Source organism: Gossypium arboreum, chromosome 12 (assembly GCF_025698485.1).
Source record: "Gossypium arboreum isolate Shixiya-1 chromosome 12, ASM2569848v2, whole genome shotgun sequence".
Classification (NCBI taxonomy): Eukaryota; Viridiplantae; Streptophyta; class Magnoliopsida; order Malvales; family Malvaceae; genus Gossypium; species Gossypium arboreum.
The window spans coordinates 50,982,978-51,004,457 of NC_069081.1; the positions used below are offsets into that span (position 1 = coordinate 50,982,978).

At 30.3% G+C, this 21,480-nt stretch overlaps 1 protein-coding gene across 1 annotated transcript; it reads right to left on the reverse strand.

Annotated features, from left to right (window-relative positions):
• Window positions 1-17,544: 17,544 nt before the first annotated feature.
• On the reverse strand, window positions 17,545-19,579 carry LOC108477856 (transcription factor bHLH19-like). The gene is made up of 4 exons (XM_017780338.2): window positions 19,151-19,579; window positions 18,605-19,057; window positions 18,130-18,501; window positions 17,545-18,016 (listed from the first exon to the last, which is right to left on the reverse strand). Exons 1-4 carry the CDS (start codon window positions 19,184-19,186, stop codon window positions 17,939-17,941), a joined length of 939 nt encoding a protein of 312 aa, XP_017635827.2. The 5' UTR covers window positions 19,187-19,579; the 3' UTR covers window positions 17,545-17,938.
• Between the last annotated feature and the right edge of the window lie 1,901 nt (window positions 19,580-21,480).

A 21,480-nucleotide genomic window follows, 5' to 3' on the forward strand; every position in this document is an offset into this window, starting at 1 on the left:
GGAAGTTAAGGGTCCTTAAAGAGTTTGATTCTTTTTATGGCTCATTTTCAAGCAACGCTTGCTCACTAACATGGAACGGGTATGACGAGGTTTTCGTTAGAAAGGGTCTTGTTTGGTTTGTGGGCATGCTACAAAAGATATTCTTTATGTGCTTAGAGACTATTATGCCGCAAAAGAAGTGTGGAGATAGATGATACCTACGAATCAATGAAGCAGGTTTTTCACAATAAATCTCTATGACTGGTTAGTCTCCAATTTAAAGTCTGATAAACTATTGGATTTTGTAAAAGTTAGCTAGGCAAGTTTATTTGACCTTATTGCATGGCGCATTTGGAAGAATAGAAATTTGTTTGTTTTCCAAAGCTTGACATGGAAAGCAGATGAGATTGTTAAAGTTTCTATTACTTGGGCAAGACAATTTTAGGCCATGTAAAAGGAAGGAAGGAATCGAAGATGCTTTTCCTTCGAGGGTCCTTTATCAAATAACTAGATTCATTTACATACTGATGGTGTAGTTTATTTAAATACAGGTTTGGCGTATGCAGGGGGAGTGGTGCGAAATCATTTAGGGGAATGGATTATGGGTTTTAACTACTTCTTAGGGGTATGCTCAATTTCTGAAGCTGAGTTATAGGGCATTCTTAATGAGTTGACCATATTGCAAGATAGGGGCTTCCATAGAATCTTGATCCAAATTGATAGCCTTAAGGCATTCCAAGCAATCCAAGGGAGAACTTCACCAAACTCGATTTCAGCATTGGTCGTGTGAATTCAAAAGCTATTACAGAATAAAGAAAATTGGGTGATAAGGCATATACCTAGGAAGTCTAATCATGTTGTTGATTGTATTGTAAAGATGGTTACTACAGATGCGGAACGGGTACATGTCTTGCCAAAAGCCCCTACGGAGTTACTTGAAACCCTTGATACTAATAAGATTTGTGGTGCTTTTAGTTTTGTTTGTTTAGTTTACTTCTCTATGTTCTATTTACACCAAAAAAAAAAAAACTTCCCTATTTTATCATTCATATAACTTGAATCACCATAAATTTATTTCTAAAAATGTACTACTCTATATTTCAACATAAAGCCTTTCAACCATCTTTATATCCATTTCAATCGAGCTATATTTAAAAAATAAAACATAAACAAGAGAGACGTGACCATACTAAAAAGAAGTTAAAATAGATAAATGAAAAAATAAATTTAGTATTATATATAAATATTATAAATGTAAAAGAATAAAAATTATATGTGAAATTTGAATCCAATCTCTATTAATTTAAATGATTATATAATTTAAATGAGCCTATTAGAAAAAAATTTAATTTATGGACCAGATAAGCTCAAATATTAAAATAGAAATACAAGAAAGCCTACATTGTATTTCATCTTCCGGTTTGAATATTAATGTTTCAAAAGAAACTTCCTAGAAACAAGAAGAGAATGATTGGGAAGGATAATATAGTATCAAAATAAAAATAAAACCTATTTTTTAAGTATCTTTTATGTCGAATAATGCTGAGAGTTTTTTATTATTGTTTCTAAAAAATTGGTCTCCAAAATTAAGAATGAGAATGATTTTGAAATCAGCAGCATGGCCACTTCTCTTTCTTGATTAATGAAATTGCATGGAGATGGAATCCAAGAATGTTTATTAATTCAAAACTTTGGAATTAATTAAGCCAAATCTTTTATGCTTTAATTCAAAGGAAGTGTTGACAATCTTCATAAATAACTTCATAAAATTAATCGCCCAAGCATTACTCCAAATCCTTTGATGATAAACCCCATGACTTTTTCTATTGCATCTGTAACACCCCAAACCCGGCTCAAACATTACGACCGAATCCGGCGTGTCACATTGAAGTGTTTTTCGAAAACCATGTTTTCATTGAAAACCCTTCTTGATGTTTAGAAACTTTTACCGTTTAAACTTGAATAAAACTTTAGCCTTATTTTTTTTTTCCAAAATGTGATTCATTGTAATAATCAAAGCATTGTTAACAACCTTGTAAAATCTTATGGGAAACTTTGAAAACTTGTAAACCTTTGTAGTGGCAGAAACATGTTATTTTAAAAAAACAGTTAAGTATCGAAAAAAAATCAAACCTTCTTTGTCATGGCTTAAAGTGAATGGATACTACGCACTGTAGGATTCAAGAAAAGAGGAGGTGAGTCAATTAGACGCTTAAGTACCTAGCTCTTCCATGATCCAATCCTAGACATGCACACATCCATTGCCACACTTTAAGCCTATTACTTGTCCACAAACAATAAATTAAGTTTAAGTCTATTTAAAATATTTATTTCCTTTGAAAACATTTACGTTGCGAAAGCTTTGCTCGGTAATCGTGATATTTTGAAAATAAGTAACTTTTATAAAACGCGCCTTAGAGCTAACCAATTTAATAACCCAAAATATTAAAAATAATAAAAAGAGCGGCCTTATTACAACTTAAACCAGAATAAAAATAATCAAAAATAAATGTGAAATTTAAAGAAAGATAATTGAAACTTATTTAAAAACCAGAAATTTAATCTTCGTGGCCACTCTGAATCCCGCCCAGCTCCAAGTCCATCGATCTAAGGCTCACCTGCAAAGATGGGAAAAAGGGGGGTGAGTTTGGAAAACTCAGTGTGTAAAGTATCCCAACCAGAGCCCAAATCAGTTCAAGCTTTACTGGGCCTAAGCCCTATTCAGAAATCAGTGTTAACTGGGCCTTAGCCCATATCAAGATTAATCGGGCCATAGCCCTATTACAATATCGAGCATCTTGGGCCTAGCCCATATCAAGATCGACCGGGTCGTAGCCCTATTACAAGTCGAGATATATTGGGTCTTGCCCATATTAACACAGTTGGGCCCATTTTAATACAGTTGGCCCATAATAAAATAGTCTCATATGATTAATGCATGATAACCCCATCCAACCCTGCACTTCCCTCCGTCCATCCCTACACTTCCTGTGGGGAATAAATCACCCATGCCATCCCTCCACTTACAGTGTTAGCACCGATTGCGGCACTAACTATAATCTGCAGCAAAGCTGCTTTATATCAGAATATGTGGCACAGCCACCAGAACGGGTTCTTCCTCCATAACAAAACCCAACCCCATGCAACAGATATACATGTCATGGCATATAACAAATAGAATCAGAATATCATGTATTTCAATCAAAATTAACCCTAGGGGTATAACGGTCATTTAGCACCTAGGGGTAAAACGGTAATTTTCATACTTAGGGGTAGTTTAATAAAATTTACTATTCTAGAGTTTACATACATATTCTAACCATTAACACATTAACAGAAGCACTTACCGAGCATTTTTACCGAATCGGGCCCGTTGGCCCACTAACCTGTTTTCGGCCCATTAAGCCCAAATATACCGAAGTGCACGAAATTGCGCACTCTGTACTCTTACCGCTTATGATTACCAAAATTAACAAACAAACCACCTCACGAGGCCAGACGTCGTAAGTTCACAAATGTCGGCTTTTCTAAGCATTTCGCTTTTCGCTTTTGCCGATCTAGTCTATGAGTGGGTGTCGTTTACACACTGCTTGTGTAAACGACGACGAGTTCCACACACTAACCGCCTACAATCAATTACTAATACGTTAACTATGAATCCATAGCAACTTATCCGCAAAACTCCTTACTAAAAATCGACCATTAACACTTTAGGCACTAGTGTTCTTACCTTTCTTTGAAAAAATGGACTAGATCTATTTCGGTCGCTCCAAATATCCAAGCCTTCGATTAGTAGCCTTTAATCCACACTATAGGAAAACAAATCAGATATCACCACTAAACCTTTTGAGTACAATCAACAGGCACCCTTTGCATATAGGGGTTTTTCGGCTTTTACCTTAATTCATGAATAACGAAAGAAAGATTCGAGCGTTTACCTATATTGTTATGACACTACTCCCAATCGATTGTAGATCCAACTACAGCACAAGAAGGGAAAAATACTCAACCAAGGGTTCGGCTTTTGTAGTACCTCAAAGTAGTAAGATTTCAATTTTGGAAGAAAAGATACGAGGTTTGGCTTCAATGGAAATTCGGCTAACCAGTTTTTTTGAGGATTTAAGAGAGAAAAGAAGAAGAATATGAAGGATTTAGGTTCGGCAAAAAGATAGGATGAGAATTAAGAGGAGAAAGAAAAGAGAAGAGGGGAAGAGATGAGAGAAGGATAGAAAAGAATAAAAAATAGAAGAAGGAAAAAAAAATAAATCCTAAAGGCCTAAAATATTCTAAGACTCTTTAGCTATGGCCGAATGAGTGCATTTCGCATAGGAATTCCTTTTAAATTTCAATTCTCTAATTTGCTCCTTGATTTTAGTTAAGTTTGAGTTTGAATTTCATTCAAACTCCCCAACCGATCGAGCAGACCTTATCCACCGCTTGCACCGCTTCAAAGACGCTGCTAGGAGTCCCGGTCGACTCTAACTCCTTCCCCATGCGTGCAACAAAAACCCAACCACTCCTACGCAAGATGGGGGTCGAACTCCAAACCTCGTCTGCCTATGCGCCCACACCTGAGCTGCTGGCCACTGCACCACGCTTCTCATTTAATAATATATGGTTACTATTAATTATAAACCTTACTCTTCAAGCTCGTTACTTGCGAAATAAAAAGGAAATTTTTGCTGTTGTACATCTCGAACTGCGACCTCTTTAACACACACATACGTTGCTTGTTATCGCGCCACGTGCTCTCCTTGTGTCAAACTTCATTTGTAACTTCCTTTAAGGCCTATTCCAACCGCAACTCAGATACTAAAAATAAACCCAATTTATGCCAAGATCGTGCCTTGAACCTGTGCACTTCCCACGCCTCCTAGCGTGCTTTGCCACTGGGTCGATACTTGTTTCGACATGAATTAGCTTGAACAATTAATAAGGCTTACTCATGATGCCCTTGGGTTTTCTAAAATAAAACCCACAGTTGCACATGCAAGGAATCAAACCCCTGCTCCTTTCCTACTGCTTAACACGCTTAACCACTAGACCTGACTCCTCCTTATGTCCCATTTTAGCCCAACTTATTAATAAACCTTAATGCCCAGATCCCCTAAAGAAACAAAAATAATTATTTTTGCTAGAGTCTTGGATCAATTTTTCCATACTTTAAATACTTCTAAATTTATTTAAAAACTAAAATAATAATAATAATAATAACCATAATAATGAAAATTTCAAATACGATAATATATATATTTTCCTAATAATAATAATTATAATTTCCATAAATCAATAAAAATAGATACAAGAAAACTTTCTAATAATATGTTAATTTAAACACTAAATTAACAACAATAATTTTATAAATATATTTGTATCTAATAATTATAATGATAATAATTTTCATAAAAATTAAAATATTAGTAATAACATAAATATTTTATCAATATACATATTTTTTAAACACTAGTAATATTTAAAACTTCTCAATATTCGTGTTTTCTTCTATCCGAATCCTGCACTTAAAGGCCAACTCTTCTAGGCCCAATTTTTGGGGCGTTACAGCATCCCCTTTTAATGATAAACCATATTTAATGTATGAAATCAAGGTGGCAAGGCTTGATTAAAGAGAAACAAAATTTCTCCTTTTGTTATATGTATTTATATAATTTACATCAAAATTTTAAAATACTTTACTGCTCAACCTTACTCTTAAGTTGTTGATATGAGAATTAATAATTCAATAAATTATCAAAAACAATTATTGTAACAATTTATCACAATAAACTAGCAAAAATCAACAATTAAATTTTATGCATTCACTAACATCTACACTAACTTCTCAATTTTTATCAAATTCTAAAGATTAACTTTTTAATTTTTTAAATAAATGGGTCAAATTTATAATTAAAATTTGAAACTTACGGAACCTAAAATTAAGTTATGAAAAAGTTATTTAAAATATTTAAGATAATTTAAATTCAGATTTATTTTCTTTTGGTGAAATTTAAATTCAGATTTAATTTGATTATAGAAACAAGCTTTGCAATGAATTAAATAAACCTAATAAACAAATCATGAACAATATTATATGCACAAATTGTGACAACTAAGGGTTCGTTTATATGTTTGAAATTTAGAATTAATAGATTGTTGTCTTTTCACATTTCTAATTAGTGATCATATATATATACACATACACACATAGTGATCATGCTAATATATAGGAGATGATATGCAATGTTGTAAAAATCGAATCGATAATAAGGCAGTTAGACCACTGATTTTCGATTCAATCGGTTGATCTTTAGTTCAATCATGAAAAAAAAAAAAAAAACATTATTGAAAATGCATAAAAGTTAGAAAATTAAGAAAAAAATTAATGTAAATAACTAATAAGATAAATATAAACATTCATTTTATAAATTATAACAATAAAATTAAATATTTAAACTAACTTTAACCCATTTTAACGATATTTAATTTATTCAACTAATTTTTATCGATTTGATTCGATTCTCGCAATTATGAACTAGAGGTCATATGCAAACATATATAGTAATTCATTTGAAAAATTAAATTCAATATATTAAAAAATACCAAAACAAACTGGTAAAATTAAGTTTAAAAAGGAAAGTAAGATAGAAATATATTATATGATTGATACTTATATAAAACTTATTCTTGAGTTAGCGAGACACCAATTCAATTAGAAAGGACAAAACACCTTTATTAAATTTTAACATTTACATTTATAGAATAGAAGGTATAAAATTTATTTTAATTTTTAAAATTTTTCTTAAAATTTTTAAGTTATTTAACCTTAACCATGTGGTCGAGGGTTCAATCCTCATTTATGGTAATGGAACACATTTCATGGCCAATCATTTACCTCTTCGAATAACATTTACAGCTAGAGGTTTAGTCACTATTGTAGACGGTGGATACCGATAAAAAAAGAAGAAGTTATTTCATATGTATGCATATCTATATATAAACTAGTGGTATATATATATATATATATATATATATATGAACTAATTAAATCCTGATCTCCAACTAGACGTGTTCATGAGTCAGGTCTAGCCAGGCCAATATAGTGATATTAGTACATTTCATACTTCCTCAAGCTTGATTTGACTCGAAATATAAGTCTTAAGTTTTGCTCAAACCTATCCATATTTGAAAATGACTAACCCAAACTCGTTTTAGGCTTACCAATATTTTTAATTCTTTTTCAAAAAATATGTTATTTTTAATTTAATATTTATTAATTTAATGTTTTTCTTTTATTTTTTTGTGAATTTCTTTTATTAAATTTTAAACATAGATAAATTAATAGATATTTTAATGTTTACATTATATTTTATTTTATATAAATTACTTACTATACAAAAATAAAATAAATATATATTACAAAGTAGAAAATGGGTTGGGCTCAGGTTTTGAATGTTAAAGCCCAAGCTGGACTCATATTTTACAATGAGCCTAATTAATTTATCAATGCCATTTTTCGCGCATCATACTTTTTGTTTAGAACTCTCACATATTCTGAGTGCACCTTCGGACTCAGGTGAGTAGTCTATTTCTTAAACAAGTCTATCTCTAAAAAAGTTTGTAAAACGCATAACATGGATGAAAAGATAATATATTAAATGTACATTTATATTTAAATTAATAATATTTCATATATAAATTTTGAAAATAATAATTTTAAAAAATTGGATAGGATTTTTTTTTCTAATAATGAGAATTATGAATAATAATAATAGGTAGTGGGTTTTTTTATTAAAAAAAACAAAGATAGTTTTAATTGAGAAAATAATTTTTTACGCATGATGCGAACCCGGTCGCATCATGTTATTATGCAACTCGACGCCATCGAGATTGGCCTAAACTTGAGGGGCCTAAGTGCAAGATGAAACATCTTATAGGCCTAATTGACTATTAGGCCAATATTTTTAAGGACTTTTAATTTAATTAATTTTTATTTAAATTAATAAGTTTGCATATTTTAATTTTAACTTGCACTTTGTGTTTTGCATTTAATAAATAAATGCATTATGCAACTCTTATGTTAGTTAAGTATGCATCATAAATAATGACTTGCATTATGTAACTCCTATATTAGTTTAAGTCTGCATTATTAAATTAAGTCTTGCATTAAATAACTCATCTGTTTATTTAGTTTGCATTTTAAACCATGCATTTAAGTGTCTTAGTGAATTGAGTTGTTAGAATAAATGCTTATCTTAAATAATTTAGTTGCTGGAATAATTTATTGATTCATGTGTTTGAGTTCATTTATTTAAGTTAAGTGTTTAATGTGTTTTGTGTTTAATAAGTGTTTAAATGTGTTTAATATGTTTGTTTTAATGTGTTTAACTACAGGTGTCTTTTCAGCTGGAAACCGTTACATTCAAGGGCTGTTACAAATTGATTAATGAGACTTTTCAAGTGAATTTCGGTTACACACAAGGGGGAACATTATTCTTCATTAAAAGGAGCTGTTATCATCAATTAAGGGAGCTTTACACATCCATAAATTCGGTAGCAGTTTTTTCCATCTTCCATAACTGGTTGTTGATTAAATGATCACTTCATGATCTTAATTTCCATCCAAGTTGCTGGTGTCCATTCGGTTGACCTAGGAGACTTCAAAAGTTTTTCTTAAAGCATTCATTTGAATTGAAATCAGCTAAATTGAAGAATTGAATCGTCTTAAAGGAAGGAGTTGCTTAGGCTAGAATTTCAAAGGTTGTGACTTTTCATTTCAGCTCATTAAGCTGAATAAAAGTGACTATTCGGATAGCCTCTTTTAACACTATAAATAGTTGTAATCAGCCTATTGTAAGAGAGACTTTTTGTTGAATTTATGTTAAACTTGAGTTTTTTGAGTTATCCAACTCTCTTTGTTTGCATTGCTTGTTGCGTCTATTCTTTCCATTGTTAACCGAACTTATTACTTTGAAGTGTGGCGTTCGTATATCTTTGGATCCCATCACTAATTGATAGTGGGTCAAGGTTTATCCTTTGTTGTTTTCCTTAAACCGTAAAATACGTAAGAGCCATTTGAGATTCGAGTCAACAATCCAATATTGTTGGTTCTTTTTCAGCATTAGTAAATTATCCATTTTCTTTGTTTTAACCACTTTGCTATTTTATTTTTAAAACCATTTCCTTCTTTCTTAAGCCTATTCTTGTTTAAACTTATCTTGTTTTGAAACGAAGAACAACTTACTCAAATTCACGATTGGGCATCTAAAACGACTCGAATCATCACTGGAACGAGTTTGTATCAATTTGGTATCAGAGCTAGCGAATTTGGAGTAAGAATCAACATTTTCAGCATTACGGTATAGTATTTTTTTAAAAAAATTTGAAATAAAAAAAATTCAGCCTCTATTCAAATTCAAGGAGTGAATATTAAGTCTTTCAAGTGAAAAAAAATTGTTCAAGTTCTTCATTGCCGAGTTTTTTGAAAATTCTACTCACTGCCCGGAAATACCCAATCAACATCCTACCATTTGGCCACACTCTATTCAAGCCTACTGTTTGTCTTACAACATTCCTACTCAAAACTGAACATCACTTTTGCAAGCCACCCCACAACAATTGCTTCTAAGTTTAAATAGTTCCTTATGAACTTAGAGAGGAGGAGTGAGCAGAAAAAGGCAAAGAGCGTGTGAGTTCATTAGAGTGAAGAAAAAGCCTTTAAAAGAGTGTAAACACGAGTGTGACTGAAAATCTATTTTTTTTCGAGTGAACCTGTGAGAATTGGTGGTGAGGTTTGTGTGAGTAAAGTACTATGTCAATAAGTTTCGAAAGAAATGTGGCAACTCGAAGAGGAGTGCTAGATTTTACACTCCAAATCTTTACACGCGAAATAGAGCATCTATTTGATCGAAAACTCAAGCCCATCAAGAGACAATTGGAACGTGTCGAAGAGCAGGGCCATTGAGCAAGAGCCTAATGAGAGCAAATTTCTTCAAGTCAAAAGACAGTGTCAAAATCTTCAAGGAGACAAACTTTCAATGTCTATGTGGGAAGAGAGTCATATCGAGGTTCTTATCATCAAGAAAGTCGAGTCGGTATGAAAAAAATTACAAGTTTCAAACCTTTCAAGGTAATAAACGAGGAAGCAAAAAAAATTCTTCGTGTGCACCAAAGTACTCATCCACAAAGACTCATTCACGAAAAGGTGATCGTAGTTCATACGAAGATGTTTTTCCTTCCTTTGAACAAAAAGTTAGTTGTTCTAATTCATTCGTATCATCTTCATATTGCAATGAACGAACAAGGAAAAAAGACAAAGAAAATAAAATAGAAGAAAGGCAAGAAATGTTGATGCGAGAAAATGAGCGTGTTTCGTACTTGTCCATGAAGAGTCAATCTCGAAGAGATGATCATGTTTTGTATGAAGATTCTTTCTCTCTTTCCAATGAAAGTCTACTCTTTTTGAATATTTTATGTTAACTTCTTCTTGTAACAAATGGAACTAAGAAAAAGAAATTGAGAGAAAAAAAAAAGACATGGAAGAAAAAGAAAAGGAAATAAAAAGAGAATGTGAGCAAGAAAAGAAAGTTGAAAAAGAAAGAGAGATTGAAGAAAGAAAAGAAAGTATCCCAAAACGAGTGTAGTTGTTGAAAAAGAAAGAAAAATAAAGAATGAAAGTGAGTTTTCAACAAAAAAAGATATTGTGGAAAAAGAAAGAGAGTCTGAAAAAGAAACGAGTGGAAAAAGTGAAAGTGAGTAAGAAAACATGAGTAATGTTTCTGTCGACCAACATGCGAGTTGTTCTCATATTATTTCTTCTTTTTAGGATTCTGGAAATTCAAATGACAAGTTTCAACTTTATTACTTTCCCGATGAGAGACGATTCCATTTGATCTAAAAAAGTAAGGTTGAAGGTAAAGTTATTCCACACGTGCTCAAAGGTAAGCAAGGTAAGGGGTCTTTAGTTATTGAATCACAACAACCAATTTGAATGTTGTTCAGATAAATACCGATAAGTTAGTTTTCAAAAGATCTCTTAACTATGTTTTGGTTAAGTGTCGTTCGTCTATTATTGTTAATGACTTTGTTTCAACTAATGCCATGAAAATTTTTCCCTATGATAAGTTTGTTGTTGGCAATTCTGTTGAAGACGTTTGATTAAATTGGCATGAACAAAGTGTGATTGTGTGTGATAAAGATTATTCACATACAAAGTTTGATTTGAATGATTGTCATATTTTGATTGATAGTGATTTTGTGTTACGTAGAGGTATGACGCGTTTGCTTATTAAAGGGCTTGACATTGGCAAGATTTTTTATGAAGTACGAATAAATCAGCCCGAACAAAATTTGGGTTTTTGTGATAAAAGGTTGACGTGTCAAACACATAAACTGCTTGTGTGTGATGAAAATTCGAATTTGCTAATTCGTTATGTAAATTCCGCATATTTGTGTAAGTTTGTTCGAATAAAACTTGAGATATATGATTGTTTGAATTTGTTTTTGCCTTCATCTTCTTTATTTGGCATGTATGACTTTTTGATGAAAATGAAATTTCTGTGGCATTGTGACACAAGTGATCAAAATTATGTGTTCAAATCCGGAGTACGTTTCCATAAGTCGATGTTAAGTGAAGATATGAATGCTGCTGGTTTGCAAAGTCAAACTTACATTTTTTATTCCGGAGGATGTCCTATATTTTGGTTTAAAATATTTAATCATGTTTTGCAAGATTATATTTCTCAGTTTCTACATGATTTTTCTGAGTTACCTGCCATGAAACTTTCGAGTCAACTTGCGAAGGTAAGAAGAATTATTGTATTTGATCCTGGTGATCATTGGAGATTTGCGAATTGGAATATTGTTAACTCTCGAATACTTAGTGATTTTGGTTTGTTGTCTTCATTGCAATTTTTGATTCATGACAAAAAGGTAAGGCCAATTTTCATTTTTGATCCCGACATAAGAACATTTGTTCAAATTGTGCATAAAATTCCAAAATTTCTTTCGAGTTCATCATCCATGCTGTTACTAACCTCTTTCATTTTCGTGAAGGTGACATTTGGAAATGGATTTCTCCTAAAGAGGGAGGGCAAGCGTCTAATCTGTTTCATTTTCGAGACTTGTGTAGGTTTCAAGTTTATGTTGATGAAAATTTTTCGCGAGCAAGTGGCCCAATTTGAGGACAAATTGTCTTCAAGAGAGAGGATATGATGTGAACCCGGTTGCATCATGTTATGACACAACTCGACGCCATCAAGATTGGCCTAAACTTGAGGGGCCCAAGTGCAAGATGAAACATCTCATAGGCCTGATTAATTATTGGGCCAATTTTTTTAAGGACTTTTTAATTTAATTAAGTTTTATTTAAATTAATAAGTTTGCATATTTTAATTTTAACTTGCACTTTGTGTGTTCTGCATTTAATAAAGTAATGCATTATGTAACTCTCATGTTAGTTAAGTATGCATCATAAATAATGACCTGCATTATGTAACTCCCATGTTAGTTTAAGTCTGCATTATTTAATTAAGTCTTGCATTAAATAACTCATCTGTTTATTTAGTTTGCATTTTAAACCATGCATTTAAACATATTAGTTAATTGAGTTGTTAGAATAAATGCTTATCTTAAATAATTTAGTTGCTGGAATAATTTATTGATGCATGTGTTTGAGTTCATTTATTTAAGTTAAGTGTTTAATGTGTTTTGTGTTTAATAAGTGTTTAAATGTGTTTAATATGTTTGTTTTAATGTGTTTAATTGCAGGTGTCTTTTCAGCTGGAAACCGTTACATTCAAGGGCTATTACAAATTGATTAATGTGACTTTTCAAGTAAATTTCGGTTACATACAGGGAGGAACATTATTCTTCATTAAAAGGAGTTGTTATCATCAATTAAAGGGAGCATTACACATCCTTAAATTTGGTAGCAGCCTTTTCCATCTTCCATAACCGATTGTTGATTAAATGATCACTTCATGAGGTTAATTTCTATCCAAGTTGCTGGTGTCCATTCGACTAACCCAGGAGACTTCAAAAGTTTTTCTTAAAGCATTCAAGTGAATTGAAATCAGCTAAATTGAAGAATTGAATTGTCTTAAAGGAAGGAGTTACTTAGGTTAGAATTTCAAAAGTTGTGACTTTTCATTTCAGCTCATTAAGCTGAATAAAAGTGACGATTCGGCTAGCCTCTTTTAACACTATAAATAGTTGTAATCAACCTATTGTAAGAGAACCTTTTTTCTGAATTTATGTTAAACTTGAGTTTTGTGAGTTATCCAATTCTCTTTGTTCTTTTGGAACTGATCTGGCTTATCAAGCATTAGTTGCGGCGTTTATCCTTTCCATTATTAACCGAACTTATCACTTTTAAGTGTGGCGTTCGTATATCTTTGGTTCCTATCACTAATTGATAGTGGATCAAGGTTTATCCTTTGTTGTTTTCCTTAAACCGTAAAACACCTAAGAGCCATTTGAGATTCGGGTCAACAATCCAATATTGTTGGTTCTTTTTCGGCCTCAGTTAATTATCCATTTTCTTTGTTTTAACCACTTTGCTATTTTATTTTTAAAATCATTTCCTTCTTTCTTCAGTCTATTCTTGTTTAAACTTATCTTGTTTTGAAACGAAGAACAACTTACTCAAGTTCACGATTGGACATCTAAAACGACCTGAATCATCACCGAAACAAGTTCGTATCAACGCAGCTAGCTTGAGAGTACTAGATATATTTAATTTATAAATGTTTAAATGATAGAAACATCTCAGTTTAAAAAAAAAACAACAATATCAACAACTTTGGCATTTATACAAGTTAGTTGGTGTTAGTTGATGTTATTTGACTTGTGACATCAAACTTAATAAAATATTTTATTATGATGTTATAGATATATAACTATATACAAACTAACTTATTTTTAAATCATTACCCATCCTTTCATTTTTTTTCTTTTATAATTATTGTTTACATATATTTTTATAATATATATAATATGATAATAAATAAAACCATTAATTATGGTACTTAAGATGCAATTTTTGCCACTAATATCAATAAAATGAAGTTTACTAAATTACATTTCTTTCTTTTAATTTTTAAATTTTAAACTTTTTATTGCAAGATATTCTTATATTAATTATATTATGAGAAAGTATGTTTTTATTCCTTATCTTATGGAAAAGTATGTTTACATTTTGATATTCTCCATATTCATTTTACCGTCCATGTTTAGAGTTTATAGTTGCCACTCTTTGCAATGTCATCTCTAAGATTTGAACATATGTCTCTTCTTAAGAGTGCAATTGTTTTACCGCTATATTAACACTTGTTAGAAAAGCATGTTTACATTAATTTTATGATCGGAAGAAAAATAATAAAGGAAAAACTACTAAAATTCTATTAATTAGGATATTCATGTAATCATATAGTTTCAAAATAAGTTCTGAATAAAAAATACTATACATATAACAATTCATTTTACTTAAAATTTTTAACTTAGTGACAAGAACATTATGTTGTAAATATGAAAGTATAAGCCTACTTATTTCTTCAAAGTTGATTTCTAGAAATAAAGGAATATTTAAATAAAAAAGTAATGAGGGAATAAAGGTACAACCGTACAAAGTCATTTTCAATGAAGGGAAGGAATTATTGTGCATTGATATGATTAGAGAAAAGGAAAAACAACAACAACAAATATTAAAAATTTTGACCAAACTCACCAAACCTTCACCAACCTGTCCCAAAAGAAAGCAAAGTAAAAGGCCAAAGCTAACTTTCTGTTCTTTAATCCTCCATATTCATCTCATCTACATTTTCATTGGTTGGCTTATTCATCTAAACTCATAAAACCGGTTCAAATATATACCTAACCTAAATATATTTTTTTCCTTTTTTATTTCTATTTGTTAATACACTCGTCAATACTTTTCACATTTATTTTATAAATGGTGAAAAATAATCTCATTAATAATGATTAAAGTTTATATAATTATTTAAATTCACCACTTACATATCAAATAATAATATCTTTATTAGACGGCAATGGATATAACATTTGCAATTCAAACTACTCATCATTTACATTCACATTTGTAAGATTAATCAATAAATTGCCAAGGTTATAAATAGTAATTAAAGTTATCTTATAACTACTAAATAAATTGTAATTTTAGTGACATTTAAAATTCCACAAGTAAAATTATAAATTTGTCATTGTGTCTCATGTTTTTATATAGTTTTTCTTCTTAAGTTTTTACTATATCTTATATACATCATCATCTCGATCTTGCTTGTGAAATTTTTAAATTTTATTCTTAGTGTACCAATTTTTTAAATAATAATAATAAATTGAATCTAAATTTACTAATAAAGGTTGGGTGCAATGGAAAGATTAATTATACTCTTAGGAGGGAAACTTAAGTTCAAACCCATGTAGTTGACATTGTTAGGAGGGACACCTACAAACTTTAAAAGAATTAGTATTTATGAACAATTAAATAAACATCAATGATACATTGATCTTAAAATAAATAAATAAATAAATAAATTTTCCTTTGATAAAGATTATCAATGGCTTGAAGTGAATATGTGGATCTATAATATTAAATCCATTTAATTACATAAAATAAATAACTAGAAAATTTTAGGTCTAGCTACAAAAATTATATCGTTTTTCTCATTTAAATACCTAAAACTTTTTCTTTATTAAAAGTAACATCTAAATTATCAAATTTATCTTATTTTACTGAAAAGTATAAGAACATGACATATGTCATGTTCTGATAATTTAAATACCATTTTGACTAGAAAACACAAGTGAGAAATATGATATAGCTGAAATGTCAATTTTATATTTGACTTTAAATTTTAGTTTACTTGATTTGTATGATGTAAATGAGTGTAACCTAAAATATTTAATAAAAAATTTATGTAAGTACAAAATCATATTAAAATTAGAATAAGTTGCCTAACATTTAGGTGGGGAACTCCAAATTTATTGGATATATAGAAGCATTTAATTTGTGATGAAGTGGAACTATCAAAGATGTATGAAAAGGGCCTAAATTACAATATTCTACATGTATTTAGTGGTCAACCATTGTTCAGCTCATAGTCACCACGTAGGAAATAATATCAGCACCGACAATGATTTTGGGACAAAGGTTGTAGCAATTATCTCTATTCCTTCTTACACGTAGTTTCCCGACTTTGACTCTATAATCTCATGTTGCAGACTTCTTTTCATTACAAACTTCTTCCAAATGCTGTGTATTTGGTCGGTTTGGTTTCATTTGATTCATTAATTGCTAAATGTCGCCAAAAACTGTTGGTATTAGCTATTTTATTTAGTCTTACACATTTGGGTTCTTCAAGCCAATTTTTTTTTTGCTCGACTAAAATTAAATATATTATTATATCATAAAACCTATTGGGAGGTTACAAAGAAAACCAAAATACACTTCCCTCATACGTTCTCTAACAATAAACAGCCTACAACATGCGAACCCTTATTGCCAATCCAATATTGAATTGGAAAACAAGTGAACCCTGTCATTTGGATAAATTGCTTGGTGACTTCTTCTGATTTGGACTAATCCTCCCTTTTCACTGTTTCACTTTCTTTTAATACCTTAAACTTCACAACTTTCCCGAGCAGCTCTCAACCTCCAACTTTCAATTAAACTTGACTCCACGAAATCAATTTGCATAAATAATTTTTTCTCTATCTTTATTATATTTATTACGGTGCCATCTTCACTGTCCACTTCCATTCAAGTAATATCTTTTCTATTCAATTAACAATTAAAATTTTCAACACAAAGCACCCCTTTATGCCTCATATCCTGCCACGATATATCCCTTTCTCTACATAATATTTGCTATCTCTCGAATAATAATCTCACCGTTATCTAATGGCAAAGAGGAGGCTTGAGAAATTTCAAGTTATAACATTAAAGGAGTTAATTTTTAAGTTATCTCTTAATTAATGCATGCCTTTTTGGTAGAAACAGTTAATGCTTGCTTCGAAACAATGTAAAATACACAAATATTCCAAAATTTTTTGACAAATTATAACTTACATTAAAATTGAGATAATATTTATTAAGTTTATGGGTGAAAAAAATTACGTAATAATTTATAAAAATTGATTTAAAAATTAAATGTAGTTTTGATTGAAATTTAAAATTTAAATTGTATTTTTGTTCAAATTTTGTTAATATATATTTTTCAAGATTTATACAAAATGCTTTTAAAATAGTATTTATTGTATAAAATAATAATTTTTTATAATTTCATAATTGAATTGGACATGATTAATGATGACATTTAATCAATATATACATACCCATGAAACATAAATTTTTGTTTACTACATTATATCACACTTACTATATGAGTGTGAGAAAATATTATATTTAAAATTTTTTAATAATGATTATAGGTGAAATAGTAAAAATTGAATATAAATTGTACTAAGGAAATATTTTATTTTTTTAATGTATAAAGTATGAAAAATAATATTATTAAAAGAAAGGATATATACTCGTATTAATCCTGGAACAAATTCAAAACCAGCACTTTTTATGATAAGTATAGTTGGAAAACAGATACAGACTAAAGAAATCGAAGAGTCAAAAAGTCAAAAGAGAGAAACTGTGGCATATTACAATCTCTCACAAGGTCTTCATCTGTCGGTGCCTTGCAGACAACTATTACAATCATCATTCCTCACCAACACATAATCTTCCTTTTTCTTCTATACATCATTTATGCTTGTAATCTTCTTCAAAATGATTTAAACTATATTCTCTGGTTTTGATAATTAAATTTATGTGCTCATCACGAAGGAAATTTTGATAACTCGAACTCTCCATCTTGGTCTTGCTGTAATTTATGTTTCGCAGGAAAACTTACATGGGATCTCAAGGGCTCAGTGTGAACATGGTGTTGCAAGTTCATCACATGATGAACTTCAGCAAAGCCAGTCGTAGGCTTTTCACAAGATCTTTTGCTGTCATTGAAAACTCAGCTTCCATCTGTAATATTGTATAATAACCATGAAATTAAAGCTTAAGTCTCAAGGGTTGTATAAACAAATACTTATGATTGTGTATAAGTTAGATTTGAAAAGCAAACCTGAATAAATTACCTGAGCAGTAATGGTTATGTCAAGAGTGGCTTGTCCAAAGGGCAAGACGTGGCTATTGAGCACAAAGAGATGAAGCTTTTCGACCTCGTTTATGATGTTTGATATGCAACCTTTGTTGTGCTTGCAGTGGATTCTAATGAGCACATCCTTGTCTGAAACTCTTGCTTCGATCTCGGGGAAAGGGTTGTTAGATTGTCCATGGACGCTCTCATCAGAAGAAGATGTCTCATCATCTGCATAAATTTGGGTTTTCCTCACAAAGATTCCTGATTCCATTGTTTTCTTAGCAACTTGTTCCTCCAGCACATTAACTCGATCCTGAAGTTTTTTCAAGTATGTGATAGCGTCTCCCAGAACTGAAGCCTTATCCGTCTGCATAGGCACAATAGTCCAAAGATGTCTCACAAGTTAATTTCAAAGCCCAAACTAGACTGAAATCTTTGAATATATATAATTAGACAGAAAGACTTGTTACCTTTTTGAGGCCAGGAATAAGTGCCGAAAGAGAAATGAAACTCTGGCTAAGCTTTGCACGGCGTTTTCTTTCAGCAAGTACATGATCTTGAGCATGTAATGGGGTCCTTGTGAATGAACCCACCTCATTTTTCGGTTTCACGTCATAGTCTACGGCATAGTATGAATTGGAGTTGTCGAAGGAGATTAAATGAGAAGACGAGGAAGAAGAAGAAGGCTTTGGCGGTGGTGGGATGTTATTTTCTGTAATGCAAGAGTTCCAACTGTTGGTTTTGAGTTGTTTCATTGGCCTTTTAAAGTCGTCGACCTCGTGAGAAGCTTCAATGAATGAATTACCAATGGTATAATATGGATTGGTTGAATAGTTTTCAGAGTGAAAATTGATATCATGAAATGAATAGTCAATAGGGTTTATCACTTGGTATTGTGGGAATAAAGTGGGATCCTCCATTTCCTGCCAATCATACCATCATAAAATTCATATAATAAAATAAATATGTATATAATATCTTGAGATGGTTGGAAGCAATGGAAGAACAATATTTACCAGTTGAGATAACCATTTGCCTGAAGCGATTTCCATTAAAGAAGCTTTAAATCTTAGAAATGAAGTTACTAAGATTTGAAGGTATATAAGAAGGAAAAACACAGAGACCCAGAGCTAAGAATGAATTTGATGTTTAATAAATGGAGAAAGCAACAAACATCAGTTGAGTTGGGAGTTGAAAAAGAAGAGCGACCTGCAGTCCAAAGACAAGTGTGTTCAGACGTGGGTTTGATTGATTGAAACAATTCTCTTCCAATCCGGTAGCTCATAATGAGACAGGTGTTTGAGTATCCCTGCCTCCGCACGCAAAAGTGTGAAATGGAAACACTTTCTTCCTCTTCTTTTCTAGTTTTAAATCTTCACCTGAAGCCTCTGTTTCTTGACTACTTCCGTCCAATGCGTTTATATTAATCTATAACAACTTAAATTTTTATGAAAAATTAAGATTAATTCAATATTTTTTTATGTATTTAACTAACATTATTAAAATACAATGATTTGGTAAAATTAATTTAATTGACCAAATCAAGCTAATTCAATTAACTATGAATAAATTTGATTTTTCAGTTCAATGGGGGTTTCAATTTAAGGTCGGATTATATAGTTAATTTTTGAAATTCAAAACCCTTTAAATCAAATTAACCAACTTTACATCTACTAAATCTAATATATATTTAAATCCAAGCTCAAATTTAAATTTAAACTCAATTTAAACTTTATTCAAAATCCAATTTAAATAAAGATAAACCTACTATAAATTTAAAAATTATATTAAGATAATACTAGTAACAAACATTTAATATCAATTAAAATATTAATCATTAATTAATCAAGAATAAAAGTAAAACCTAAGTTCTCAAATTATTAAAAAATAAAAGAAAAAGTACAATCTAAATTCACAAGTCATCAAAATTAAATTTATTAGTAATGTTATTAGTATTGTATAATAAATCATGTTGAATCATCTATGATAAATATAAAAATAGTTATTATATTATTAAATTAATATATAGTGTCATACATTTTTTTATTATCATTAATTTTAAATTTTATAGATTTTAGGATTTATTAATTATATATTTATTATATATATAATTATAGTATTAAAAATATTTTATATTTAATTATGTTATGAATATCTTATTAAATGGATGTCCATCATGATCAAGATAAAGTTTTGGTATGCTTTAAATTCTAGAAGTTATTAGAATTAGATATCTACTTCTTTTATACTTCTTATGCCTATAAATAGAGACTCTGATGAAGCATTGTAACCACTTGTATTGATCAATAAAGTTCATTCTCTGTTGCTTTCATATTTTCTTTATTCTTTATTCTCTCCATGTCTCTTTATTTTATAACACGTTATCAGCACAATCTTGCTTAAAGTGATAGTTCCTTTTATCGACGATCAAATTTATCCTCCATGATTTTCAATTTCTTTAACGACAAGATGCAAAGTTTTTACAGGAAGTTTCTTTTATTTAATGTTTCATATCGATTATTATTTTCATATCTGATTATTATTTTTCATTCTTCTTTCATTATATGTTATCATTGTTTTGATTAACTTATTTTATTTTCTATTCTTAAGGATGGTGAAAGATTTGATATCGTTATCCATATGAAATCAAGAATATTTTCGAACTATCTCATACCTTCTAGTGATGACAATGACATTAAAGATCTTCGAGTATATTTTACTATGTTTTATTTATTGTTTATTATAATTGGAGACTAATCATGACAACATGCATAGTTAGATTTTGATTTGAAATCTCACGCATGTTTGCAATGGTTATTATGAAATAAAGAATCTATTGGGATGTTTATAAGTCTATCTTACTAGATTTGTTACATTCTCCGAAGTGAATGTAAACATAAAAAAAATAAAAGATATACTCATGGACCACTAAAAGTGGTGTTAGAATTAAATGACCTGAATCCTTATTTAAATAAAATACAATGGTAAAATAAAATAAAAGTAAAATCTATATAGAAATACACTTCTTTTATTTTATTTTAGAATATGTTTTCTAAACCTTATTAAACTCCATCTATTTTATATTGATTAAAATAAGGTGTTTCAGTCTTACTAGAATATGGCTTTACAAGCCTATAAATAGGCATAGTCTATTCCTCTTGTAATCATTCGAATTCAACATAGTGAATTTTCTTCTCATCTGCCCGTGGTTTTTTCCCGAAAGGGTTTCCACGTAAAAATTTGTGTGTTTTTTTATTTTATTTTATTTTCACCAGTGGGAACATATTAATGAATAAGAGAACAATGAGAGTTCTCAAGATAACTTTTCAAAAGTAAAGATAACTTA